This window comes from Mastomys coucha, unplaced genomic scaffold (assembly GCF_008632895.1).
Source record: "Mastomys coucha isolate ucsf_1 unplaced genomic scaffold, UCSF_Mcou_1 pScaffold7, whole genome shotgun sequence".
Lineage (NCBI taxonomy): Eukaryota > Metazoa > Chordata > Mammalia > Rodentia > Muridae > Mastomys > Mastomys coucha.
The window spans coordinates 24,489,636-24,513,519 of record NW_022196913.1 but is presented as its reverse complement, the minus strand read 5'-3'; the positions used below and the strand labels follow the sequence as shown (position 1 = coordinate 24,513,519).

Genomic DNA, 23,884 nt, shown 5'->3' with positions numbered 1-23,884 from the left:
TTGTGTCAGTATTTTCTATGGTATCTTCTGGCCCTAAGATTCTCTCTTCTATCTCTTTTAGTCTGTTTGTGATGTTTGCATCTATGACTCCTGATCTCTTTCCTAGGTTTCCTAACTCCAGGGTTGTCTTCCTTTGTGATTTCTTTATTGTTTATATTTCCATTTTTAGATCCTGGATGTTTTTGTCCATTTCCTTCACCGGTTTGGTTGTGTTTTCCTGTAATTCTTTAAGGGATTTTTGTGTTTCCTCTTTAAGGGCTTCTAGCTGTTTCCCTGTGTTCTCCTGTATTTCTTTGTGGGAGTTATTTATGTCCTTCTTAAAGTCCTGTATCACCATCATGAGAAGTGATTTTAGATCTGAATCTTGTTTTTCTGGTGTGATGGTGTGTCCAGGACTTGCTATGGTTGGAGAGTTGGGTTCTGATGATGCCAAGTAACCTTGGTTTCTGTTGCTTATGTTCTTATGCTTGCCTCCCGCCATCTGGTTATCTCTAGTGCTACCTGCCCTGGCTAAATCTGACTGGGGTCTGTCCTTCCTGTGATCCTCATTGTGTCAGAACTCCTCACAGTCAAGCTGTCTCTGTGATCCTGTGATCCTGGGCCCATTAGAGCTCCCCAAAGTGGTGCCTCCTCTGGGTGTTGTGGGACTGGCTACAAAATTTGCACCCAAGGTCTGCTCAGAGCACTGGCTCAGACAGATGGGGAAGCAACCTGTGCCACTGATCTGGTGGAGTTCCTGTGTGCCTCAGTCCTGCTGGTCCCAGTTACTCCCGGTGTTGGGACAGATGTGTCTTCCTCACCTCTGATCCTTTCCACAAAAAAAGCATTTTTAAAAGGATTAATTTTTTTTTATTATGTGCACAGAGTTTCTGCCTGCAAGACAGAAAAAGGTGCCAGATCTCCTAATAATAGATGGTTGTCAGCAACCATGTGATTGCACATCTGGAAGAACAGTTAGTGCTTTCAAGTTCTGAGGCATCTCTCCCATCAACAAAAAGCATTGATATTGCAGAACAACTTGCAAGACAGAAAAAAAAAAATATATATATATATATACAAATGCATGAAGAAAATATCAAGTTGAGGGGTTGGCTGATTTTGAGACTAGAAGAGTAAGACAGGATGGACAGATTTCCTTCGTGGCCTTTGCTTTGCCTACTCCTTTGTTGTTTATGTTGCTCACAAGGCAGTACCACTTTTGTAGTAGAGGTTCACATGAGATGTGGAGGGCCGGCAGCCAAAGCTGCATGCATCAAAGGAGAAGAAAGCTTGCCAGTATCTCTTCTAAGGTATTTCTTTGCCACTCTGAGCCAAGGTGAGCCACAGTGTGCAAGAAAGGCACATTAAAACTGGAAAGGTGAGGCCTGGAGGAAGGGCAGCAGCTGAGGCCCTCTGCATAACGGCCAAATATCGGTGATTTCAGGTCATAGTGCAGAACTATGACTTGTTCATACAATGTGACTGATTACAAATGCCACTTGTGGCCGCCACCCAAAAGCAAAGATGGCACAAGATGGCAGAGTGAGGTTTGTTCTGCCTGTGGTCGCTTTAGACGCAGAAGTAAGCCTAGCACTTCTGAAGTCCAATTGCATCCTGTCCCCAGCATGTTAACACTACCGATCTCTGAAAGCTAAGCTACCCTCTAGTGTACTGGCGGAAGCATGTTCTGACAGAGCTTGCTTTATTAACTGAGGCTCTTGTGAGAGACTCAGCAGTCGGATGTGTTTCTAAAGTCAGCTCGCCTCTCAAATCCCAGCATCAAGGCTACTTTCTGAAATCCACTCTGGCCCAGGAGAGTGGATGGATCTGAGGGCGTGAGAATGGGGGAAGAGATTATTGCTTACTGTCTTCTGGACAGACAAGCTGGGTACTTCAGAAACACACTTTTGAGCAGAACATGTTTACTGATCGTCACATACCAGCTTATCTACAATAAAAAAAAAAGTCCCTGATGAAAATCCAGTTTAAAAGTTTAACCACAAAGACCTGACGTTAAAGGATGTGAAGGGGAAATCTTTTTTTCTATGAGATCTAGCTTCTTAATGGTCCTCATCCCATTACATCTTATCCCAGTCAGTAGGAATGAAGCTTCTGTTTAGGCACAAGCTTGTTCTCTTCCTGTTCAACAACACAAGGGAGTGTTATCTTCAGTAACATGACATTATCGTCAGGCTGTAGACAGCAAACAGTAGCCTTGGGCAACAGCCTGTGATGTCTGGAGGCTTCCACTGAAGCTCCTTTGGCCAAAAAGTCAAGAAGATGTAACTCATTCCCAGCCCTGGAGGTTTTTAAGTGGTAGCATAAAATACCTAATGGGTCACTGTCTGTCTCTCTCACTGTAGATTCCTTTTAGGTTCCTCCCATATATGTATGTATTTTAATATACGTACATGTATACATTTTAAGAAGTTTCTACAGTAGTAGGTTTCCATATGGCTTTTTAATCTTACCCCGTACAAGAATTTCTAAGCTTAGGTAATTCTGCTGACAAAAGGATCCTGTTACAGTGGTCCACTCCTATAGGAGCCAGGCTAGATATGGACTTTTCATATAGAAATCAACCCTTCCCCCACACTTCCTATTAGATATAACTCATATGATAATTATTCAATAAATCTTTCCATAACTCATTCTTCTAAAGCTCCATGGATCTTTATATCTCTTTTCATAGAGTATTGTTCACTCTTTTCCTAGAGTGTTACTTATATTTATTTTCCTAGAGTATTCTGTCTCCAGTTGGGATGAAGGCGTGTGTGTATGTGTGTGTGTGTGTGTGTGTGTGTGTGTGTGTGTGTGTGTGTGTGTGTGTGTGTGTGTGTGTGTGTGTGTGAGTGTGTGTGTGTTGGCTTTCCTGGTGGGATCAGCCTTGGCAAAGCCATTTTACTTGTGAATTTCTCATCCCAGCCGAGTGCTGGGTACTGTAGGCATTTACTAAGACAGTTACTATACAAGTGAGTGGGCAATGCAGAAAATGGCTCTAGCCTCCAGTGGGGCTGGTTGTGCATGGAATCAGCAGCCCAGTCATTCACAAGGAACTCGGCCACACAACTTCCACATGCTTTCCCATAATTTGTCATTTCTGTATCTTTTTTTGGTATTCCTGCATCCTTATTACAGAAAGACAAAGCCACCTTCCTGCCCTCTGCCTTCCACAATCCCCCTTTCCCTTTCTGTAGAGTGTGCATGACCTCCAACTCTGCTCTTCATCACGAGTCTGCCTCTGGGCCCTGGGATCACTCAATAGTGGACATGTCCACAGACAGGATCCAAGTTCTGGAGGAAAATATTCTCTAACGCCATTGGTGCTCACTGCTTGCTGTGCTCTCAAAGGTGAAGTGCCTGTGTAGAAGAAGAAATGCACAGCCGACCCTCACTTGGCCAAAGACTACACTTCAAAGGCCTGTTCATGATATTGTGCTCAACCTCCTTTATGTATTGTAAAGAAATAAATGTTTATATAAGGCCAGAATGTGTGCAAATGTCCTAGTTGTGAGTTTCTGAAAAACACTTGACCAGTGTTTGCTATAAATGGTTCCTGTAAATGCTGAGTGGGAAGCAGAACAAACCATGATGGAAGTCGGCCTCCACAACAAAGGAGGTGTCCCCAACACCTCCCATCTGCGGGCTCCACATCAGCACCCAACCACCCACAAAGGATACCATGGAAATCACAGTAAGGTTGGGGGAAATCACAATCTGTGAAGGGATACTTGGACACTGATCCCCAGCAGGCAGTGAAGAAACCCACTTACTTCCTAAAAAGATGCCTCATGGGCTTTCCTGCACCTTCCCACTCACTGGAGAGCCCTTAGGTACCATGGCCCCTATTCTAGCTAGAATGCACCCTGCACCTACCCTGCTTTCCTTGCCTGAAGACTGCCCTTCTGGGTGAAAAGTGGAAGTACTCAAGAAATCCACAAAGATCTGGGTGAGCAGGGAGATTTCTCCTAATTCCTCCATAAAGGATGAGAATCTCTGATGACCAATGTGGAAGGGAAGAAAGTGCTGCAGGCCAAAGAATCGATATCTGTGCCTTTCCCAGGAAGCAACTTGAGCTAAGTCAAATGCCCTCAGGAAAGAACCCAGAATCTTTGATCTGCATACCCTGGTATCAAAGAGAGGTAGAGTGCTTTTGGTTCCCCAGAAGTTCAGATCCTGAGATAGTATGAAAATGTCTTTGTTTTGTTTCGTTTCAGAGCCTTTCTTTAAAGACTTACCCCACATAAAGGAGCAGGAAGAGGAGGAAGAAGAAGAAGAAGGAGGAGGAGGAGGAGGAGGAGGAGGAGGAGGAGGAGGAGGAGGAAACTCAAGGCCACAGTGCCCATTGTGTAGCTACTTATGCAACACTGGATATGGGATTTGGTGTTTCACGAGCTTGTGGACAGGACCTGCTCCTGCCAACACTCCTCACAGGTGCACCTCACCAGAGTCTAGTAATAGCATTTTTTTCACAGCAGTTACATATTGCTGAACACCTTGCCACTCAAACCTCAGACACGTCGTGGCCTGACCTGCTCATCGGGGCATATTCCTTTTTTCCTGCATGTACAAGGTCCTGTGGTCCAGGAGCATCACCACTCGAAAACTAAAAGATCAGCCAAGCTACTTTCTTGTGGTTGGCAATAGCAAATTTACAGACAGATGCTGTGAGGGTTTATCATGGTGCTCAGCTTAACCAGAACCAACTAATCCATGGGGCAGAACTGTGTGGGCTTTTCTGAAGTTAGCTGAAGTGGAAATACCTATCCTAAATGTGGGCACTGTCCTCCAGTGGTCTAGATAAATGGTCCAAGGGATACAATTGATTTTTCCCTTTTTTTTTTTTAAATTTATTTTGCTTTTTGGTCTCACTGGCAAGTTGGTCTACTCCATTGGTTGCTGCTTCTGTTGCTTCATTCCTCCACTGGTCAGAGTTCAGCTTCTCTGGGCTTCAAACTTGGACTGCAGATAAGCAGCTCTCCAAGGGTTCTCCTATCCCTCAGCCTCAGTTTGGAGCTGTTCAAGAATCCAGCTTCATGTACTCAGCAACATCCAAGTACTCATCCTTTCTAGAGTGGAAGAGCTTGACTACCCAGACAGTACTGTGTAAGCCCATTAAACAACCTTGTTCAATGTGTTCGTTCTTTTGGGACTCCTCTAGAGAATCCTAACTCATACAGGCATAAGTGGCAAGCACCAGAACCTCGGGTTTTAAGGACCATTGCTACAGAAGAGCATATGATAAAATAACTAAACTGAATTTAGTTACTGGTACCATTACATCTGTGACTAAATTTGTTCAAATATGTTTTTAAAATATATGAAAATACTGCCCATGATTTTCTAAATTTTAGAATATTGAATTGTATCAATGCATGTCAAAATATGATAAAAAAAAAATAGTGTCAATGTAAAGAAAAAATTACCTGGCCATTTCACACACCCCTGGGTATAATAGGTCTATCTCACAGTTCCCAAGTTAGGGGAGCTATTTTTAACTAATATAATGGGATTTTGGGAAATATTACCTCCTACATTTTATAACACCAATAACAGAATGACTTCAAATTTGGCAGGCAGGTTGCTGATACCGGCTTGCCCAGTATTACATGGTCACATGAAAACAATTAAAAACTGAAAGTCAGAAGTGAATCACCCACATAAGAGTGCCAACACATCTGGGGCAAGACCATTTCACGGCAAACCAATAGAGCTCTTTCTTTGGTTCCTGTGCTAAGACAGACACAGGCTAGGGCAGCTGCAGTCAAGGGGGGTACACCTCTAGACAGAAATCCATTTTCATGTCTTCCTTCCTGGAGGTAGGTATGACTCCACAAATTTCTGGGATGGCCCTGCTGCTGATTTGGTTCAGGTGCTCATTTGTAAACAAGTGTTAAATTCACTGCTCTAGGCTGTAAGGATGACACTGGCAGCTGAGATGTCTGCAGCCAGAGGGGGCTTCCAGGCTCATGAGGGCCACCAGGAAATAAGAGGAGAAATCAATACCGAGAATGGGTGTGCATGTTGTGGGCGGCAAGCATTAGACATGTAGAAAAACAAAGGAGAAAGAATGGACAGAAAACAAGGGGATGAAATATCTATGGGATTCTTGAAAAGCACAGGAGATAGGGGAGTGAGCTACATGTCTAAGCAGGGGACAGATGCACAAGATAGAAAGCCAGAAGAATGTCTACCAGGCCCAGTCACTGGAATACTCAAAGTCATCAAGGATACTAGAGAGTGAACTGTGCCTCTCCATTCATATCTAAAAGCCCTAACACCCTATCTCAGCACCTGACTATGTTTGAAGCCAAGACCAGCAAACAAGCAACTGGGGAGAGTGGAGATGTGAGCATCAGGGTGGGATGTTCATCCTGGTGTTCTTCCAGAAACAGACTCTGGGATGTACCTTCCCTGAGGGGTGACTATGCACAGTGTTAACAAGATAACAAGGCAACAAGAGGGGAACTATCTATATACCAGTGAGGAGAAGGAACTCAAGGGAAACACCCTGCTGGCACCTTGATCCTACACCTTCAACCTTCTTAGCTTTGAGGAAACAAAAGTCTGTTGTGTAAGCAACCCAGCCTATGATTATTTAGTTGTGTGAGCCCTAAATGACTAGCACAATGTATCAGTGGCTGGCGCTGAGTGGGACAGAAGTAGAGAAGGCAAGGCCACAGGATGTTATTATGTAGCAAATTTCTCAGGATCCTAACAGTTCACTCTTGGAGGAAAGAGGGAAGAAGGCTCAGGAGTAACCAAATCTGACAAGTCTGGGGAAGTTGGAACTGTCTAGCTGCCCATAGCTAGGTCCAGGCAGCAGCTTCCATGAGTCATGACTCATGCTGGGAGGAGCTTTTAGGTGATGCGGTTACTTTTGAGTCATCCACGTTCTTGTAGGTTGCCCATCACCCCTAGTCCTATAAATAACTCCAAGCTCATTCATTCACCACTGACTTTAGCAGAATCTATGCTGTTGTTTGATACACACCTTGGGTGAGTGGACATATGTGTTATTCCCCAGGAAAAACACATAACAGATGTAGATGAGCTACAGTGGGTGCTCTAGATTGCATTTTACATTACATGGGAGCTACAAAGGCTGTCAGTGTGGTAGCAACAGGCTTTAGCCAGCCTTGCACGGATCTCACTGTATCTTAACAGTGTGATTAACCTATTGAGAGCAGACAAGGGGAGGAGAGTTGGATGCAGGTAGATCTAAGTGCTGAATTGTTACAGGACTGTAGGAAAGAGAGCTGCTGTGTTGCATTATTTCAGCAATGGGTGGGAGGTGTGAGCGTGCAGAAGTAGGCTGTGAACGCTTTCTGAGAGTAGAGGCAACAGACTTTTCTACTGGACGTTCAGATAAGAGTCCTTACTGCAATGAAGAGTAACCTTGAGACATACATCCATATTCAAGTCGATGGGAAGATACAGTAAGGCAAACCATATTGACTCCCACGAAACAGGTCCCAAAGAGGTTTAGCTAAGCCAAAATCCTGCAATAGGAACAACTTCTAAACTTATACCTTAGGGGGGAAAAAAGGAAGAAAAATTAAAACCCAAAGAAAACAAAAGAAAGGAATAAAAGCTGGAGTAGAAATCTGTGACACTGAAAAGACACAGTAGAGAAACACCAAGGAAATCAAAAGTTGACTCTCTGTTACAACCACAAACAATTGCCACATACTAACTAGCCTAAGGAAATAGAAACAAAATAAATTACTGTTTCACGGTGAACTTGAAAACGGATCCAAGTTCACCATGAAACAGGATCCAGGATTTCTGAGTTCCAGGCCAGCCTGGGCTACAAAGTGAGTTCCAGGACAGCCAGGGCTATACAGAGAAACCCTGTCTCGAAAAAAAAAGAAAGAAAGAAAGAAAAAAAAGGAAGGAAGGAAGGAAGGAGGAAGGAAGGAAGGAAGGAAGGAAGGAAGGAAGGAAGGAAGGAAGGAAGGAAGGAAGGAAGGAAAAGAAAACAGATCCAAGCAGTACTCGGGAATCCCAGGACTGATAACAGAATCTCACAGACAACTCTATGCTCATATGGTTGACGATTTACAGGACAGGACTAATTTGCTCAATGGTACAATGTGGCAAAACATATCATTTGAGTACTTCCAGGTCTATTAAAGGAATTGGATCAATAATTAGTAGCCTCCCTGACCAGAAAGGATCAGGTGAGGTCATTGGTAAGTTCTATCAAATAGGTAGGGAATGATAGGAACTGATTCCCTACAATTTATTCCAGAAGACAGAAGCAAAGGACCACTTCCTAAACTCTCCCATGAGGCCAGATCAGCCTAATGTCAAAACCAAAGGGGTAACAAAGGAGAACACCAGACCAACAGTTCTTTTAATGTCCATGCAAAGTTTCTCCACTTATCACAGAGACCTACAAATGAATCATGTTTGTCAAAGAGCAAAAAGAGTAAACGAAATGGTGTCATTCGGATCCACTGAACATTACTTCAAAGAAACAAAAGAGAAGATCCTTGTTAGATAACCTGAACTCTTTAGAGAGCTGTGCCCAGTGTGGAAATGTTCAGGACTCTATCTGTGTGACATTCTTTAACAGTGATCAATCACAGACCTGGGGAACATGCTGGTGATTGCCACAGTAAAGTACAGGGTGGCAGTAGGGAACAAGTGGGGGGTTATAAGCATATAACATGAAGTAGGAAAAACACACCACTCCTGATTTTCGTGGTCATGTCAACTGTATGCAAAGTGCATATTACACAATGACAGTCTACCAATAAAGGATCTACAAAATTATTAAGTAGAATCTGTGAATAAAAAGAATTACACATCACAATGAATTGAAAATCAATTGATATAACCCACAGTATTAACAACTTCAAGATATATTAGTACCAATAAACTAAAAATAAAAACATTGAACATCAGACAGTACCTGTTCATGCCAAAACACTCTTAAAATTAAAAATGGAAGGAAATTTTATGAATCTAGTAAAGAACACCTATAAGAAGATAACAGCAGATAATATACTTAAATATGAGACACCCACCACTTTCTCCTTAAAATTAGATGCAATAATATTCGCCCACTACCCCTATTTAGCATTTACTGGTAGTCCTTGGTAATGACATAAGATAATAAAAAGAAAATTGCTACAGATGAGAAAGGAACAAACAATTCTGCTGTATTTGTTTACAGATGACATAATTTCTCAATGCAAAGCTCCCCGCATCACTAAGCAATCCTGGCAAGGCCACAGGATAGTAATTCTTCTCTAGGCCTAAAAATTGCCACCAAATGCAAAGGCCATCAGTGAGAAATGATAAAAATGTCATGAAGGCCTGAAAACTCTCTCTATATAAACCCTTTCCCTCCCCCAGGCATAGGCAGGGGTGCGCTGTTACTTTCGGAGCTCCCGCACTGCAACTACAATACAGGGTAGCAATGGGTTCCATGTAGGAGGAAGGAGTTGGAAGCTCCCAAGCCAGGGATACAGACAATACTTGAAGGAAGAAGCTTCATAATTTTAGCGGAGAGAAGCAGGGCTTGTCATAAAGCAAAGAGCCAGCAAACATTTAGTCAAATCACCAAGTAAGAAAATTTAGGCGAAAAACTGGACTGGGCTTGAGGCAAAAAGGCCAGAGAATTCCCTGAAAATCAGCAGCTAATGCCAACGGGGCCATGAGGGTGGTACCCACACATATGCCTTCTACAGCTTAAAATTCACAGTGGACCAACCATAGAGTTCATCATAGGATGAGATGTTTATTTCAATTAACATAATTCATTGTTGATGTCAACAATGTAATGTCCATTGCTTCTGTTTGTTGCCGTAGGTTTAAGTCAGGGCCTCCCACACGGTAATCATATGTAAGCATCATGCCAACCCTTCTCGGTGTTTTAAAGTTAACAAGAAGATTGCATAAAACCTAGTGGAAAAACTCTGAACCTCTATCCCAGCTTGGTTGGCAACCAAGAAAGACCAAAGCAGGCATTATCCATGTTAAGACAGACGACTGAGATTTCAGATGCTGAGAGGAAGGCACCGGAAGGCAGGTGGAACAGCAGGAGGCAGGTGGTTTGCAGGCAGTCTATAGCCACTGCTTCTAGCAGCATATCCCTGGGTGTTTGCCCTCCCTCCTCACAGGACCAGTCCTCTGAAATAAGCCAGGCCCATGTTTAACAATGATCTCATCCTAAGGACTGAAGCATTCCATTCAAATCTTTGGCTTTGGGAATCAGAATTTGTGCTTTCCAGCCCAATTAGTAAATCTAATCACATGCATTCACACTCTCAAGGGGTCCCGATTGTTTGGCAGGAACAGCTTGCATATTCACAATCAACGAAATTAATGCTGCTATTTTTAAAGCATGAAAAAAAAGCTGTACATAAAAACAAGCCTCCAAGCCATGGCCCTTGGTCAGAGAAAAGAATGAAAATAAGAGAATAGGAGGTAGGAATAAAAAGTATTTACATGAATTATTTGACAAAGAATCATTTTTTTAAAGTCCCTGCAAGGCTGTGCTGTGGGGCTCTTGCTATTCTGAGCTGAATCTTTGCTCCACATCACCTAGAAGGAAAATGTCACTCAAGTAAAACAGGTTCCTTTACATGAATCTGTGTGTTTAACTGGCAACATATAATTTTATTTGAAAAAAAAATTAGGAGCAATTGCTGCTGAAGCTGCTTCGGGGACAAGGGGAGGGGAAGATCTGTCAGTGCCATGGGAACAAAAAATGATGTTCCAGCAAGCTGTATTCCAATCGTTTGCTTCATAGTTAAGTTTAATTACACATTACACACTGTCCTGTAATTATGCCACTTGGAAAACTGCCAATTTCCCCCTCTGAAATGTGAAAAGTTCCTTAATTTACTTTGAAGAGTCAGCATCGCCTCCACCAGCACCCGCCTTAGTACACATGCACTGGTAGAGCCCGCTTCCTTCTAGGGCGGGCTGGTGGACAACTAGAGTTTTCTCTTTCTTAGAGTCATGGCGGGGGGTGGGGGGGGAGTTCTAGTGCACAGGTTCCCAGAATTCATGCTAGAAATTTTACAGGAGCGGATGCTGCTATTTCTTTCCTCTTAAATTTACAGCAGGAGAAAACTCCAGAGCATAACCCTCCCCTTCCCTCCTCTGAAAAGTAAACCTTTTATTTTTCAGGAAAAGAAAAAAAAGAGTAAACATCCAGGACAAGATAAAGGGATTTGACAAGGATGGGAAAGAGCAAGCGTAAGGGAGACTGAGAATCTTCCCAGCCCCACCTGAGAAGTGGCAAAGGGCACAGCCAGGTACAGTCATAGGAAGACTTGCCAGGTACCAGCAATGGGGTGAGCAAGCAGTTCAGTCTGCTGGAGATGATCCTTATCAATGGCCACCAATGTGATCAAGTACCACACACACATGGAAAGCAAAGAGACACTAAACAGAAAAGAGGAAGGAGTACATATGACTGCTTAACAGGGGAATAAACTGCCCCCAGGCAAATCAATTCCCTTTCCTCATAAAGTATTGGATTAGTGGGGCAAAAAAATGACCGTAGGGTTCATCCGAAGTACGGCTGAAACCTCCACATAAAACTTCTGGCCCCTAAAAATACCAAGGTTATCCAGATGTAGTCAGTGAAGCCACTCTGGAGAATCCAGATTATCCAGTCTAGAAATCCATATGGGAAAACTAAAGATGAACGTACCATATGACGCAGCTAGACCACCACAAGGCATATGCCCAAAGGACTCAGTAGCCCATTCCACAAATGCTCATGTGGCTGTGTTCATTTGCTCACAATAGCCAGGAAAGGAAGACAACCCAAATGTCCTTTAACAGGTGAATGGATAATGAAAATGTGATGCATACCCACAACCAAATACCATCCAGCCTTAAGGAAAAAATGAAGACTACACTTTTAGATGACTCCTATTGGATCTGACCTGAAATCCCCTTTCTTGCAGTCCAGCTTGCCGAGAGAGGGGAAAAAAATTAAATAGTCCTATCCAGATACAATTCCTGTGAACCACAACCTGTGAGCACGGTAGGGTGGAGGTGCAAGAAGTGTACCCACAAGTCAGTCGCGACCAACAGCTGTCTCATTGTACGTCAGGCTTACTCAAAAGGAGGCAAGTCATGGTTGGTAATGGAAACCCAGCCAGATTCTCTCGGCTGGTGAGGTCATGAACCTTGGAAAAGAATCTACTACTGCAACATCCCTAGACCAACATAATCTCTAGCTACATTTTACATCTTTATATTCAGAGGAAAATGTAGCTAGCACCCCTCATCCAAGAAGCCTCTCTTTATATAGCACAGGAAAACCATCACAGAAAACCTCCACTAGACGAATGGGTCATGGGGATCCCAACCATAGTAGACAATCTTTATCAGAGCCCCAGCAGCTGGAGCTCAGGGAACATTCCGGAAGAGGAGAAAGCAGAAAGATTTTAAGAGCTAGATTACTAGGATGCCTGCTGTGAAACTGCAGCCCTTTCCATGTTAGCCTATCTACTGATATTGTCATTACTCTGGTTTTGCTACATAGCCATTTCTGAGAGTCTATCTCCTGAGCTACAATCTATGTTACACACACACACACACACACACACACACACACACACACACACACTATATATATATATATATATATATATATATATATATATATATAGTAAAAGAAAAGATGCTATTAATTTGAGAGTACGGGGTTATGGAAGGGACCAAAAAGGGAAAGGGACCGTAAAGTTATATTTTAATAAAAATATATTTAAAAGCATAAATGTTTAAAGTTTACTGAGGGTACACCTCTAGCTCTGTGGCCTCGGGCAGACACCCTACCCTCTCTTAGTGTCAGTTTCCTCAAGCCTAAGTATTGAAAGTAGCAACTGCAGAGCAGTGTTGTGAGCATATAACAGAGACCTTGCAGTGACCTCTCAGAAAGCTCAGATACGAGGTAAGAGTTCACTGTTGTAAATGTGCTGGTGCACTCTGACAGTGCAGGCAGGAAATTTGACATGAGCTTCCCCTGCTAAATTGGGACGCGCAGAAGGAACACAATGAATTGTAGAGCCTTAGGAGTGACACTTCTCAAACTAGGGCATCCAGGAGCACTCCCTCAGTAACCCCAGATCAGGATCTGACTAGTCTCTCCCATTGCTCTTTTTTTGTTTCTTCTTCTTTCCCTTACTTATTTGCTTTATGATTTTTGAGACAGTGTTACATGGCTGAGACCTGCCTTGAACGACAGACTATGTCAATGTCACAAGTGCAAAGAGAGTAGGGATTTGCCACTTCCTAGCTCTGCCAAGAGGTTTAAAAAGCTCTGTTTGGGTAGGTATATAGGAAAGCCCACTTAGAGATATTTAAATAGTATAGAGAGACTTTACATGTTTCATCTCTAGAAAAAATAGCTCTAAAGAAAAGGACCTGGAGAAACCCATTCTAGGTGGAAATATCCACCTTCTCTCACAATCACTTACTTGACATACTATCAATATATTTTGTTCTGATTTAGTATAATATTAGAAACCTATTTCTTGGACTACAATTGTCTAAAACAATTCTAATTAATCATATTTCTAAAAAGCATCTCTTTTTTTCTCTCATCAGGAAATTCATTATCTTCTACTACAGTCACATAGTAGCCCAGGGTATTACCTTGGATAAAATGCTAGTCATAAGTTAGGAGGGATGATGAAGTAAGAATTACACAAGAATTACAGAGTACCTCACCAAATTGCAAATATCAATTACACAAATTGTTTTTGTATACCAATTATACCTCAATAAAAAAAAGGATTGCAGGTTATATAAACAACAAACCATTGCCAGGACTAACTTTTTATTTTGTTCCTGGAACTCCAGATCTTATAAATTCTGTTGAGTAACAGCTTTGTTGGTAAGAGTCTATATATCAATGCAGTAGCAGCTTCATTAGGAAAACCTGTATTTATGATATAGCCCCACATGAACTGCCACTGAGCAAAGGGTCAAGTCTGCTCTATTCCATACTGACCAACTACCATCAGGTTTCTCTAGGAAGCCAGGCTGTTGTTTAAAATCAGTTCATAGGAGGAAGGAAGTCCTGAGTGATTCTGATATAGCTAAACAATATAACCTTCATAAAATTGTAGAAAACTTCACAAGTTATCAAACAGAGCTTTTATGAGTTATTAGTTTCCTTGTATACTGAACATCTCAAAGTCCCAAAGGAAACAAGGAATTTCACAAATAGAAAGCAATTATTTACTACTGCTGCTTACACGTGTGTGTGTGTGTGTGTGTGTGTGTGTGTATGTAATTATTCATTCTATACAAGAGCCAAATTTTAGCTTTTTCCCTTACTGCCACATCCATGTTCAGTACTATGTCTGCTAGGTGTTTGATAATAATGAATGATTATAACTCTTAGGGGAATTTTCTTCAACTTTTCCTTTAAGCATCTAAAGACATGCATAGGCTTTCTCCCTCTTATCTTTTGTATTCTCTGTCAATATTCAAACAACCATAGAAGAATCTCATTTGCATGCATTTGGCTCTTATTGTTGCACATTTAAGCTTAACTGGTTGTCTTAAGGGTCAGTCTGATGACTCACAGTAGGTTCTGAATATCTGGATTGCTGTTACTTTTCATTCATGTTACTACTAAGAAACAAAAGATCAATTAAGAATGATCTGCTCTGACACCTTTACCAGGTCTCTTAAGTCTTAGAAATAAAATCATTCGGTGTTAGCCAAATATTTGATAATATTATGAAAGATTCATATCTGAAATCACATAGTGATTTCCCTCTGCACACTGTGCGGTGCTTAGATCTGCAATTCCTCCTTGGGTTTTGTGCCTAATCAACTGTGGGATAATTCAATTTCATCCACGGCTTTCACTAGAACACAGTCACTGCATTTTAAGTATTACATAAGAAACATAGCCACCCATCAAGAAATTCATGTGACAAACAATATCCTTAGAAGTGTTGTAAGCATGAAGGCCATGAATTTCTGTTGAGGAGAAAAAAATAAAGCTGAGAAAATTCTGTTCTTTTTTTGCCTTGCAATTTTTTTTTTTTCAGATCCAGGCAGTAGTGATGCATGTCTTTGCTCCCAATACTCTGAAGGTAGAGACAGGAAGATCTCTGTGAGTTGGAGGCCATCCTGGTCTACAGAGCAAGTTCTAAGACAGTCAAGGTTACATACAGAAGCCCTGTCTCAAAGCAAACAAACAAAACAAAAAATCAACAATAAAACAAAAAAAAAATCAAAAAAGCAACAAACCAATATATGTATTTCATACAATATATTTTAATCATATTATTTCCCTTCCCCAACTCCTCCCAGATAATCTCCATCCTCCTTCCCACTCCTCTGCACGTTCTTTTCTCATTTTTTGTCAAAAAACAAAAATCAAACAATAAGCCAAAAACAAAAGAAAACAAAAAAGCATATAAAAACAAAGAAATAAATTTGGAATCTATTTTGTATTTGCCAACTATTTTTTATTTGCTTAATTAATAAGAAATTATTGGAAGTTATTAGGCACTAGGCACTGGGCTAAGAGTTGGGAACCTGAGTGAACTTTGGCATCTACTCACAGTTTGTTTTAGTCAAGCACAGGAGACACAATACATAGGTAAATACATTTAAAGCTGTAAAAGGTCACAGACATTCAATTTGAGTGTCCAACATACTGGGTCAATAATATATTGCAGGGAGAGGGACAGAAGATTGGTTTTTAAAGATGATCTTTGCCTTGAGAGCTGTCCATCAAGCGGATGAAATGAAACATTCAAACATAAGGGTGTCACAAATCCTCAGTGGGGATCTGCCTAGCTAACATGTGGCCTGCCATTATTTTGTTGGGACATAGTGTTTGGTTGAAGTGCATATGACAGAGAAAAAAGGATGGGTAGTGAGAGAGAAAGCCACAGAGATGGCAGAGGGGAGCTGAGGGGCCATATAGATACCCAGGCTGGGGAGGGTGCAGATCTTTGAGAGATGGAAGACAAGGAAGGCCAATGCCCTGTGATGTCAGCTGTGCTCCTTAGGCTCACTGACTGTTTCATAGAGACACTCAGGCAGATGGCACAAAGGCACAGATCGGAAAAGGATGAAGGTATGGCTCCAAATGGCCTAAGAGACTCACTAGGGCTCTCAAGTGAGAAGTCCCTCTCTTCCTTGGATAGCCAAATTTACTTTAGTCCAACCAAATTACTTCTCCCCATTGCCACACCCCAACGCTTGGTCAAGTTAACATCAATTCTCTACAATTTCTCAAATTCCTATGCTCTCCTTCCACACCACAACTATAGCCTCATCTCCTCCTCTAGCCTTGCTTTCTTGCCTAAGCCTCCCATCTATATTTCTCATGTTGCTTTTCTAGCAAGAGTACTTTTTTCTAAAATTATTATCTTTACTTAAGTCACTTAAGAAAATGATAGGTTTATTGTTTGGAAATTATTATATCTACTGCAAAATGATGTTTGGGATCAAAGAATCACCTTAATATAGTTTTAAATGTCTCAAATGACCTGTCCCAACTTTGCTAATCCCATATTAGGGTTTTCTGGATCCCCCCAAAAAACAGACACCGACACATATCACACTCATTTCCCCTTTACTTGACATGCTCACCTTGGTCTTCCCTTCGCCTGTTATGAGGGTTAATATGCTCAACTTGACAGAATGTTCAGTTACGACAGAACGTTTGGGAGAGTTTATCTTGTTTATCTTGATTATGACAACTAAGGAGAAATACATACCCGAAAACTGGGCAGCACCATTCCCTAGGCTTGGATCCTACACAGGCTAAAATGGAAGGAGCTAGCTGATTACCAACATGTATTGCCTATTTCTGGGCTACAGCAATGTAACCTGCTGCCTCAGGCTCCTGCCACCATGACTTCCTTTTCATAATGAACTGTATTCAATGGGATTGTCAATCGAAATAAACCCTTCCTCCATCTAATTGCCTTTTTCAAGGTATTTTATCACAGAAACATTTAAAGTAACTAAAACATCTAGTTAATACCATACAGTGGTTTGAATAAGAATGGCCCCTATAGGCTCCTATATTTCAATGTTTGGTTCCCAGTTAGTGGAAATATTTAGGGAGGACTAGGAGATGTTGCCTTGTTAGAGGAGGTTTGTCTCTGAGAATAGGCTTTAAGGTTTCAGAAGCATACACCAGGCCCAGTCTCCTCCCTCCCTCCCTCTCTCTCTCTCTCTCTCTCTCTCTCTCTCTCTCTCTCTCTCTCTCTCTCTCTCTCTCTCTCTCTCTCTCTCTCTCTCTCTCTGCCTCCTATACACAGATTAGGATATAAAGTTCTCAGCTACTGTTGCTGTGCTGTTGGTCTGCTTTCCACTGTGATAATCATGGACCAATCCTCTGAAACTATAAGCAAGCACCCCAATTGAATGCCTTAGTCATGGCATCTCTTCACAGCAATAGAACACTAAGGCCGACCACTTCCTCCAGGAAGTTCTCCTCATCTGAATCCCACGTCTATGTTGGAGATCTCTCATACTAAAGTACATTCCAAGTGACTTAGAAATAGCTTGGCACAATCTCTTAATCTCCATACCATGTGCTCCTCTCCCATCAATCCTAGATCCTCAATGTCAGAACCCACTAACAACCTGTTCCCTGAGGAGTGGCCAACACTTGGCTCACTGGGTATCGATAGTTCTTCAGAAGGCAGATGAAGCTTGCGAAGGTTAAAAGAACCTTGTATGTCATGTTCATTTCACAGTCAGAGAGAGGAAAGAAATGCTCAGAGACACTCAGCAACAATCCTAAGAACGGGACCAAACAGCTTCAGAGCAAGAAATAACGCCACGGGTCAACAGAAGGACAAAGCTGAGGAAGGTCTGCAAACTGACAGTCACAAGCATGTATGCCCAAAGTTGCTAAGACAAAGACAGGGACATAGAGCATCAGACAACACAGAACCTGGAGACAAAGTGATCAAGGAAGCATGAAGATAGAGCAGTATCAAGAGCAAAGGGAAAGTGTGTGTGTGTGTGTGTGTGTGTGTGTGTGTGTGTGTGTGTGTGTGTGTGTGTGTGTACTAGACATATATACTAGATATATCTCAAACTCCCAGGCAGAGGACTTGGCCAGCAGCAACTGGACTGGATGAAGAGATGAGAACAAGAGGTTGAGTGGACAGGGAAGTGGATGTAGGAGGAGTTGTAGGAATGAGTGAATATGATCAAGATACAATATATGGGCTTCTTAAGGAGTTAAAAAAATATTATTTAAAAGTAAATCCCTCTTAATGTTTTGGAAGGGACTTCTCAGGTCACAGATCAAATGAAGCCAGCTCACTGGTGTCGCTTAGTACACATGTGCTCAGAGCACATGAGCTTTACTACCAGTGTCTACCTCCACGGTCACCAGAATCCTGCTGGTACAAAACCTGAGATTCTACCCAGGGAAGTAGCATTTATATAGGTAACTTTGGCCTTGCATCTAGCAGTCAATGCCCCAAAGTCGCATGGGACCTAGAAAACATGGTAGACGAGACTCTTGTGAGAAAATGTAACAATATCTGAGTCACATGCATGTCAACCCATAAAGGAAAGTACAGGAGAACAAAAAGGGCCAGCCTTGCTTTGTACTAGGTTTTCTTCATCTCTGTTAAACACGAGGTTCTTTCAGGTTGCCATGGCATTAATTTCACTTATCACAGTTTAGAAAATGCACTGAGAAATCAAGCTTAAAACATTAAATTACTTTTCATAAGACATATGCTTCTTATGCAATTAACAATACATTTGGCATCAGCAGTTCTAATCTTAAGAGCATTTATCTGTAACCATCAACCAGCTGATGGGAAATTCAATTTCCACTCAGCTTCTACTTTTCCCAGTCAATTCTACAGGGCTAGATATTGTATGATCTCCCTAAATACTAGTTTTCCTGGGATTGAAACAGATTACATGCACAGAAAGTGCTAGTGCACGGGTGAGAGTGTGTGTGTGTGTGTGTGTGTGTGTGTGTGTGTGTGTGTGTGTGAAATTAAAAGGTTTTATGGGACTTACTTTTGTTTGTTGATTTCTTGTTGGTTTGTGTTTTTGAGACAGTTCAGCTAACCTCAAACTCAGAGATCATCCTGTCTCTGCCTCCCAAGTACTGGGATTAAAGGCATATAGTCACTATGCCTGGGCATCAGATCAAAATTTTATGGGAAAAACAATTATCTTAAGACAGACTGCACTTCTGACCAAGCACCAGATGGCACACCTTTCAGAGAAATGACCATAAAATCCTTTTATACTCAAATTACAGATAATAGTTCAAAACTTCTCAAAATACATACCTAGAAAATTGCATACCTATAAATATGAGGTCTACAGAAAATATGAGTCCAACACTCCGCGGGAAGGAGTCATCACTGAATGGTACAATTTCTCACTGCAGACTACCCAAATATACCCAAGATCCTTTTGTGGGCATAGTAATGTCCATTTCCAAAGACTCGCCAAGGAAGCACCATCATGGCTGAGAGCCCCCAAGTCCCCCTTGTTTATGAGAAGACATTTTAGCCTGGACAATGGAATCATCCGCGTTTAAATCACTAACTATGAACAGTGCCAGGTCACATCTTCAGGACACCAATGCTAGCTAGGGTCCAGAAGCAGATGTCCGAGGACACATACTCCATTTTCAGCTCAATCCAACTCTTCTTACTTTGAGCAATTTGTCCTTCAAATGCTTTTTAACTTTTGGGCTAGTCATCACTGTAACTACACTCTAACTCCTACTCAATTCAAATCTCTCCTTGATTTCAGTCTTGCATCCATTCCATCCTAATGAGCTTTCCTCCCTGAAGACAAGGACATGGCGTCACCACAGGGCTTCTGATGTGCAACCCAGATAAGCTTTTATGGCACCCACTCTCTTCTCTACAGGGCACTGCCCAGGCATCAGGTGGCATCTGCTAGAAGCACAGAGGTCTCCAATTCCTTCTGCCTCCCACTAACAACCCAGTGTAGTGGTCTGTTATGAAGTGTAGAAAGATTTCACTCCACAAATCTCCCATTTTTCTCTGTTTTTGTGATTATTTTAATGTGTCACTAAACATTAGACTGAAATGAAGCAACACAGCAGTAAGGAACCTGGGCCTCTTTCCAACCACGGTAGAAGTCTTGCAGGTTTTGAGGCTTTATAAGATTTGGGTATATAGTTCATTTGTTTCTTTATTACTTAAGAGTTTTTCCTCATATATCAATATGAAACTATAGAAAACATTTCCCAGTACTATTTCGTTTAAATATGTTTGAGAAATGTAAAAATGAGGCATTCTTATTTTAGCCCCTTTATCAATTTCATGTCTTTTGTTTGCTACTGATGAAAGTAAAACACTGGGGTGACTCATCTAATAGCAGTCTCCTTCTGCGTGTAGGCCAGAAAACAGAATTCCATAGGACACTGGCAGTACTTGAGAAAAGCCAGCATGCTTACCCGGATGTATGCGTCCTGGTGGTGCTTAGCGAAATACAGCATGTTGTCCAGAGCCAGCATCCCAGGAGGGGTCTGCGTGAAGTCCATGGCAGGATTGACATGATTCTGTGAGGAGAAAAAGAAAATGTTCCACTATTAATTCTCCAGCAGATGTCATCAACCACAAAATGACGGAGATCTCCCATCAAGATGGGAGCATCATGAGGTGAATGACAAGTAATCAAAGATGCCTGCATTGCCTGCCTCTGTACCAGTCTATATGGATGAGAGTTTCAAAGATGTTGGCATTGGCTGCCTTTGTATCAGTCTACATGGATGGGAATTCCCCCAGCAGTTCAGGTTTAGAAAGAAGAGTTTTTATGCATGGGATTTGGGGTGATAAAATGTAATAATAGGCAAGTAACACATTAAGAAAAAGAAAATAACATGTGTTTTAAATGTATATGGTGGCTATAGTAAAGCTAATGGCACTTGGGAGAGCAGCTGTGGGGTAAAGTCACCATTTGTCATTCATGAGAGAAGCTAACCCCAGGAAGCCACAACCCATGGACATCTTCTTCACCTCAAATGTGAGGAGAGGTATGATCACCCCTCTTGGTTGTCTTGTAAACCATCCAGCATTAGACAGATCTCTAAATACAGGTCGTGGGCACCATGCAGATGTGCACAGGATTCTGACATCTGCCTGCCCTCAAGAAGAGTAACTAGCATGAGTGATCACACACAGCATGGTGATGGCTTCATAGTTATGCCTATGAGAAGCCGAAGCCCTGATGATTTACTTTCCTCCACTGGTCACCAAAACCAGCCCAGACCACATAGACCTTAATGGTGAATGGATTCAAAGAAATTATAGTATTTTTTTATACTTAAAAAAAAAAAAAGGAACAACGAAAGAAAAAAGATTGCTGAAGACAATTTGTTCTTGCCGTACAGGGATGCTGATTTTTGTATCCTGACTTTATGATGTTTGAACTTGCTGAATGCTGAATTCACTTAGTATTAATAGGTTTGGGTTGGTGATTGTTTTTGTCATCAGAGTTTTCTCCCTTAGATGGTGGATAGTGTCATCTTCAAACAGGAACAACTTGACTTCTTTTCCAGTATGAACGACTTTCTTTCTCTTACTCTAATTATTCTGGTTGGTATCTCCAATACTGTGCTGAACAAGAATTACAACAATGGGCACTCTATTCCACCATATAAATTACAACAATATTAGAATCCGTGTTTGTTAAGTCACTAGAGGTAACATTGCACAATTTACAACTACTTTCCAAACATCATGTTGTGTGTAAAATCCACATAATGCCAGTGTAGAAAATTTGCATAGGACTTGTGAGAATAGCCAGCCAATGTCCGATTTGACCCAAGCTCCAATCCACAAGAAAGAACCAACATTTGACACTTGACACTTGTAAGACAAGAGACAAGAGACTAGACAGCCCAGATACCTAAGGTAAAGCCAAACATTACTTGTCTAAAAAAATTAAATACATAAAATAAAAATCAATAAAATGATTCTTAATGATATTCTGCTACCCTCATAGATCAGTGCCTTATCCAGTCATCATCAGAGATACTTTCTCTGGAAGCAAATGGAAAGAGAAGCAGAAACCCACGGCCAGAGACTATACAGGGAGAGAGAGTCTAAATTGGAGGTCTCCATCAAATTCCTCCTCTCAGAACTCAGGGAATCCCACTGAAGAGGAGGCATAAAGCTTCTAAGAGCCAGAGGAGATGGAAGACACCAGACCAAGACCCCCTCTCATTCACATATATATGTATGTATATATATGTATATGTATATATGTATGTATGTGTATATAGCATGCCATTAGCTTAGTATTTTTCTGGGACTGCTGTCTGTGAGAATGAGTGTGGCTCTGACTCTTGTGTCTGTTCCCTCTCTGACTCTGTGACTCTTTCTCTCCTATGGTATTTCTATGTCCAATTTTGATATGATACTGTTTGCTTCATCTTATTATATTTTATTTTTGTCATGTTTGGTTGCTATCTGTTAGAAGCCTTTCTTTTCTAATGAAAGATAGGAAGGGAGTGGATCTAGAGTGGAAGGGTAGGTGGGGAGGAACTGGCAGGAGTCGAAGGAGGAGGAAAATATAATCAAGGTATATTGTATGAGAAAAGAATCTACTTCAATAAAGAAGTTTCAAAAAAGAAAAGAAACATTAAAGTTAGACTGCAAATAATCAAATATGATGGCACTTTTTGCCTCCTTAAGTGGCATTTTAAGACCTCCTTAAAATTTATATAACTTTCATGAAACAGTTATTTTCACTGCATCTCTAAATACTTTCTAACAAACAGCTTCAGCCTTTTTTCCTAGGGAAATTTGAACAATAGTGATTCTTTCTAGCTTTATAATCAGAAGGCCCTTTTACTCACTGCTTCAAGGTTCAAACCACATACAATTACCCACATTTGAATAATGTGTTCATCTGAATAAGAGTTCATGTCACTTGTCATCCCCAGGATGATCTGAAGTTTTATTTAAGAACTAATTAAGATTATCTAAAATCCAGGAAGAGTGGTTCTGTCTGTAGCCCAGAGGTCCTGTTTCAAAGCATCTAGTTCACCATGTATCCAGCAATCTGTATCCACACAATGGTTTGGATGTTGTTATGACATTCCACCCTGATTCGTGCCATAAAACACTGGATAGCTTTTAAATACTGAGAATCAACTGCTGATGAGAAAGATGTACCTAGCATATGGAATTAATATAACAAAAAAAAATCATTTGGCATTTCAAGTACAGTGCAGCTCAGTCTTCCCCCCCCCCCCAATTAAGTCTGTTTACATCTATGTGTGGGTTTGTGTACCTGTGAGTGCAGCTGACTTCAGAGGACAGAATGCATTGGAATGTCCGAAGGTGGCACTGCAGCTGGTTATGAGCTGCCCTACATGGTGTTGGAACTGAACCGTTGCTATGGAAAGAGCAGTACATACACTAACCACTGAGCCATCCTTCCAGCCCCAGTTTAGTCTTAATTTGGTATTTATTGAAATAAGAGGTTCCAATCATATCCAACTGAGAAAAGAAAATCAAAATACATGAAACAACCCAATGGAGATTTCACTAACTTTAATTATTTAGAAAAAAAAAAGAGTAAAACTTGCCCCATGTAGATAAACAGTTATTTTGATGCACCTGCTTTTCCTGAGTCCAGATAAAAGGACTCAGGATACAAGGATTGCTCCTTTCTGAATAGTTTAAGGTGCTGTTGCTACCTTGCACTTTGTGAGCATTAAAATTCACCACACCCCCGTCAAGCAGATGTCACTGCTGTCCTCCTGTGGCTAGATGCCTCCACATGCCAGCACAGGACCTCAGAGCACGGATTTGGCCAAGACGTGGCAGCATTTTTGGACACCACAGCTCAGCCACTTCATGTTTCTACATTTTCCCTTTCACAGTTTGGAAGCTGAACATATTTACTTTCAAAC

At 41.5% G+C, this 23,884-nt stretch overlaps 1 protein-coding gene across 5 annotated transcripts in view; it reads right to left on the bottom strand.

Moving 5' to 3' along the window:
* Positions 1-23,884, bottom strand: part of Elmo1 (engulfment and cell motility 1) — a 530,953-nt gene that overhangs the window by 248,566 nt on the left and 258,503 nt on the right. For all 5 annotated transcript variants that reach the window (XM_031359616.1, XM_031359615.1, XM_031359617.1 and 2 more), the window contains exon 14: positions 20,417-20,521. In XM_031359616.1, the coding sequence (XP_031215476.1) occupies positions 20,417-20,521 (105 nt within the window). The remainder of the gene's footprint in view (positions 1-20,416; positions 20,522-23,884) is intronic.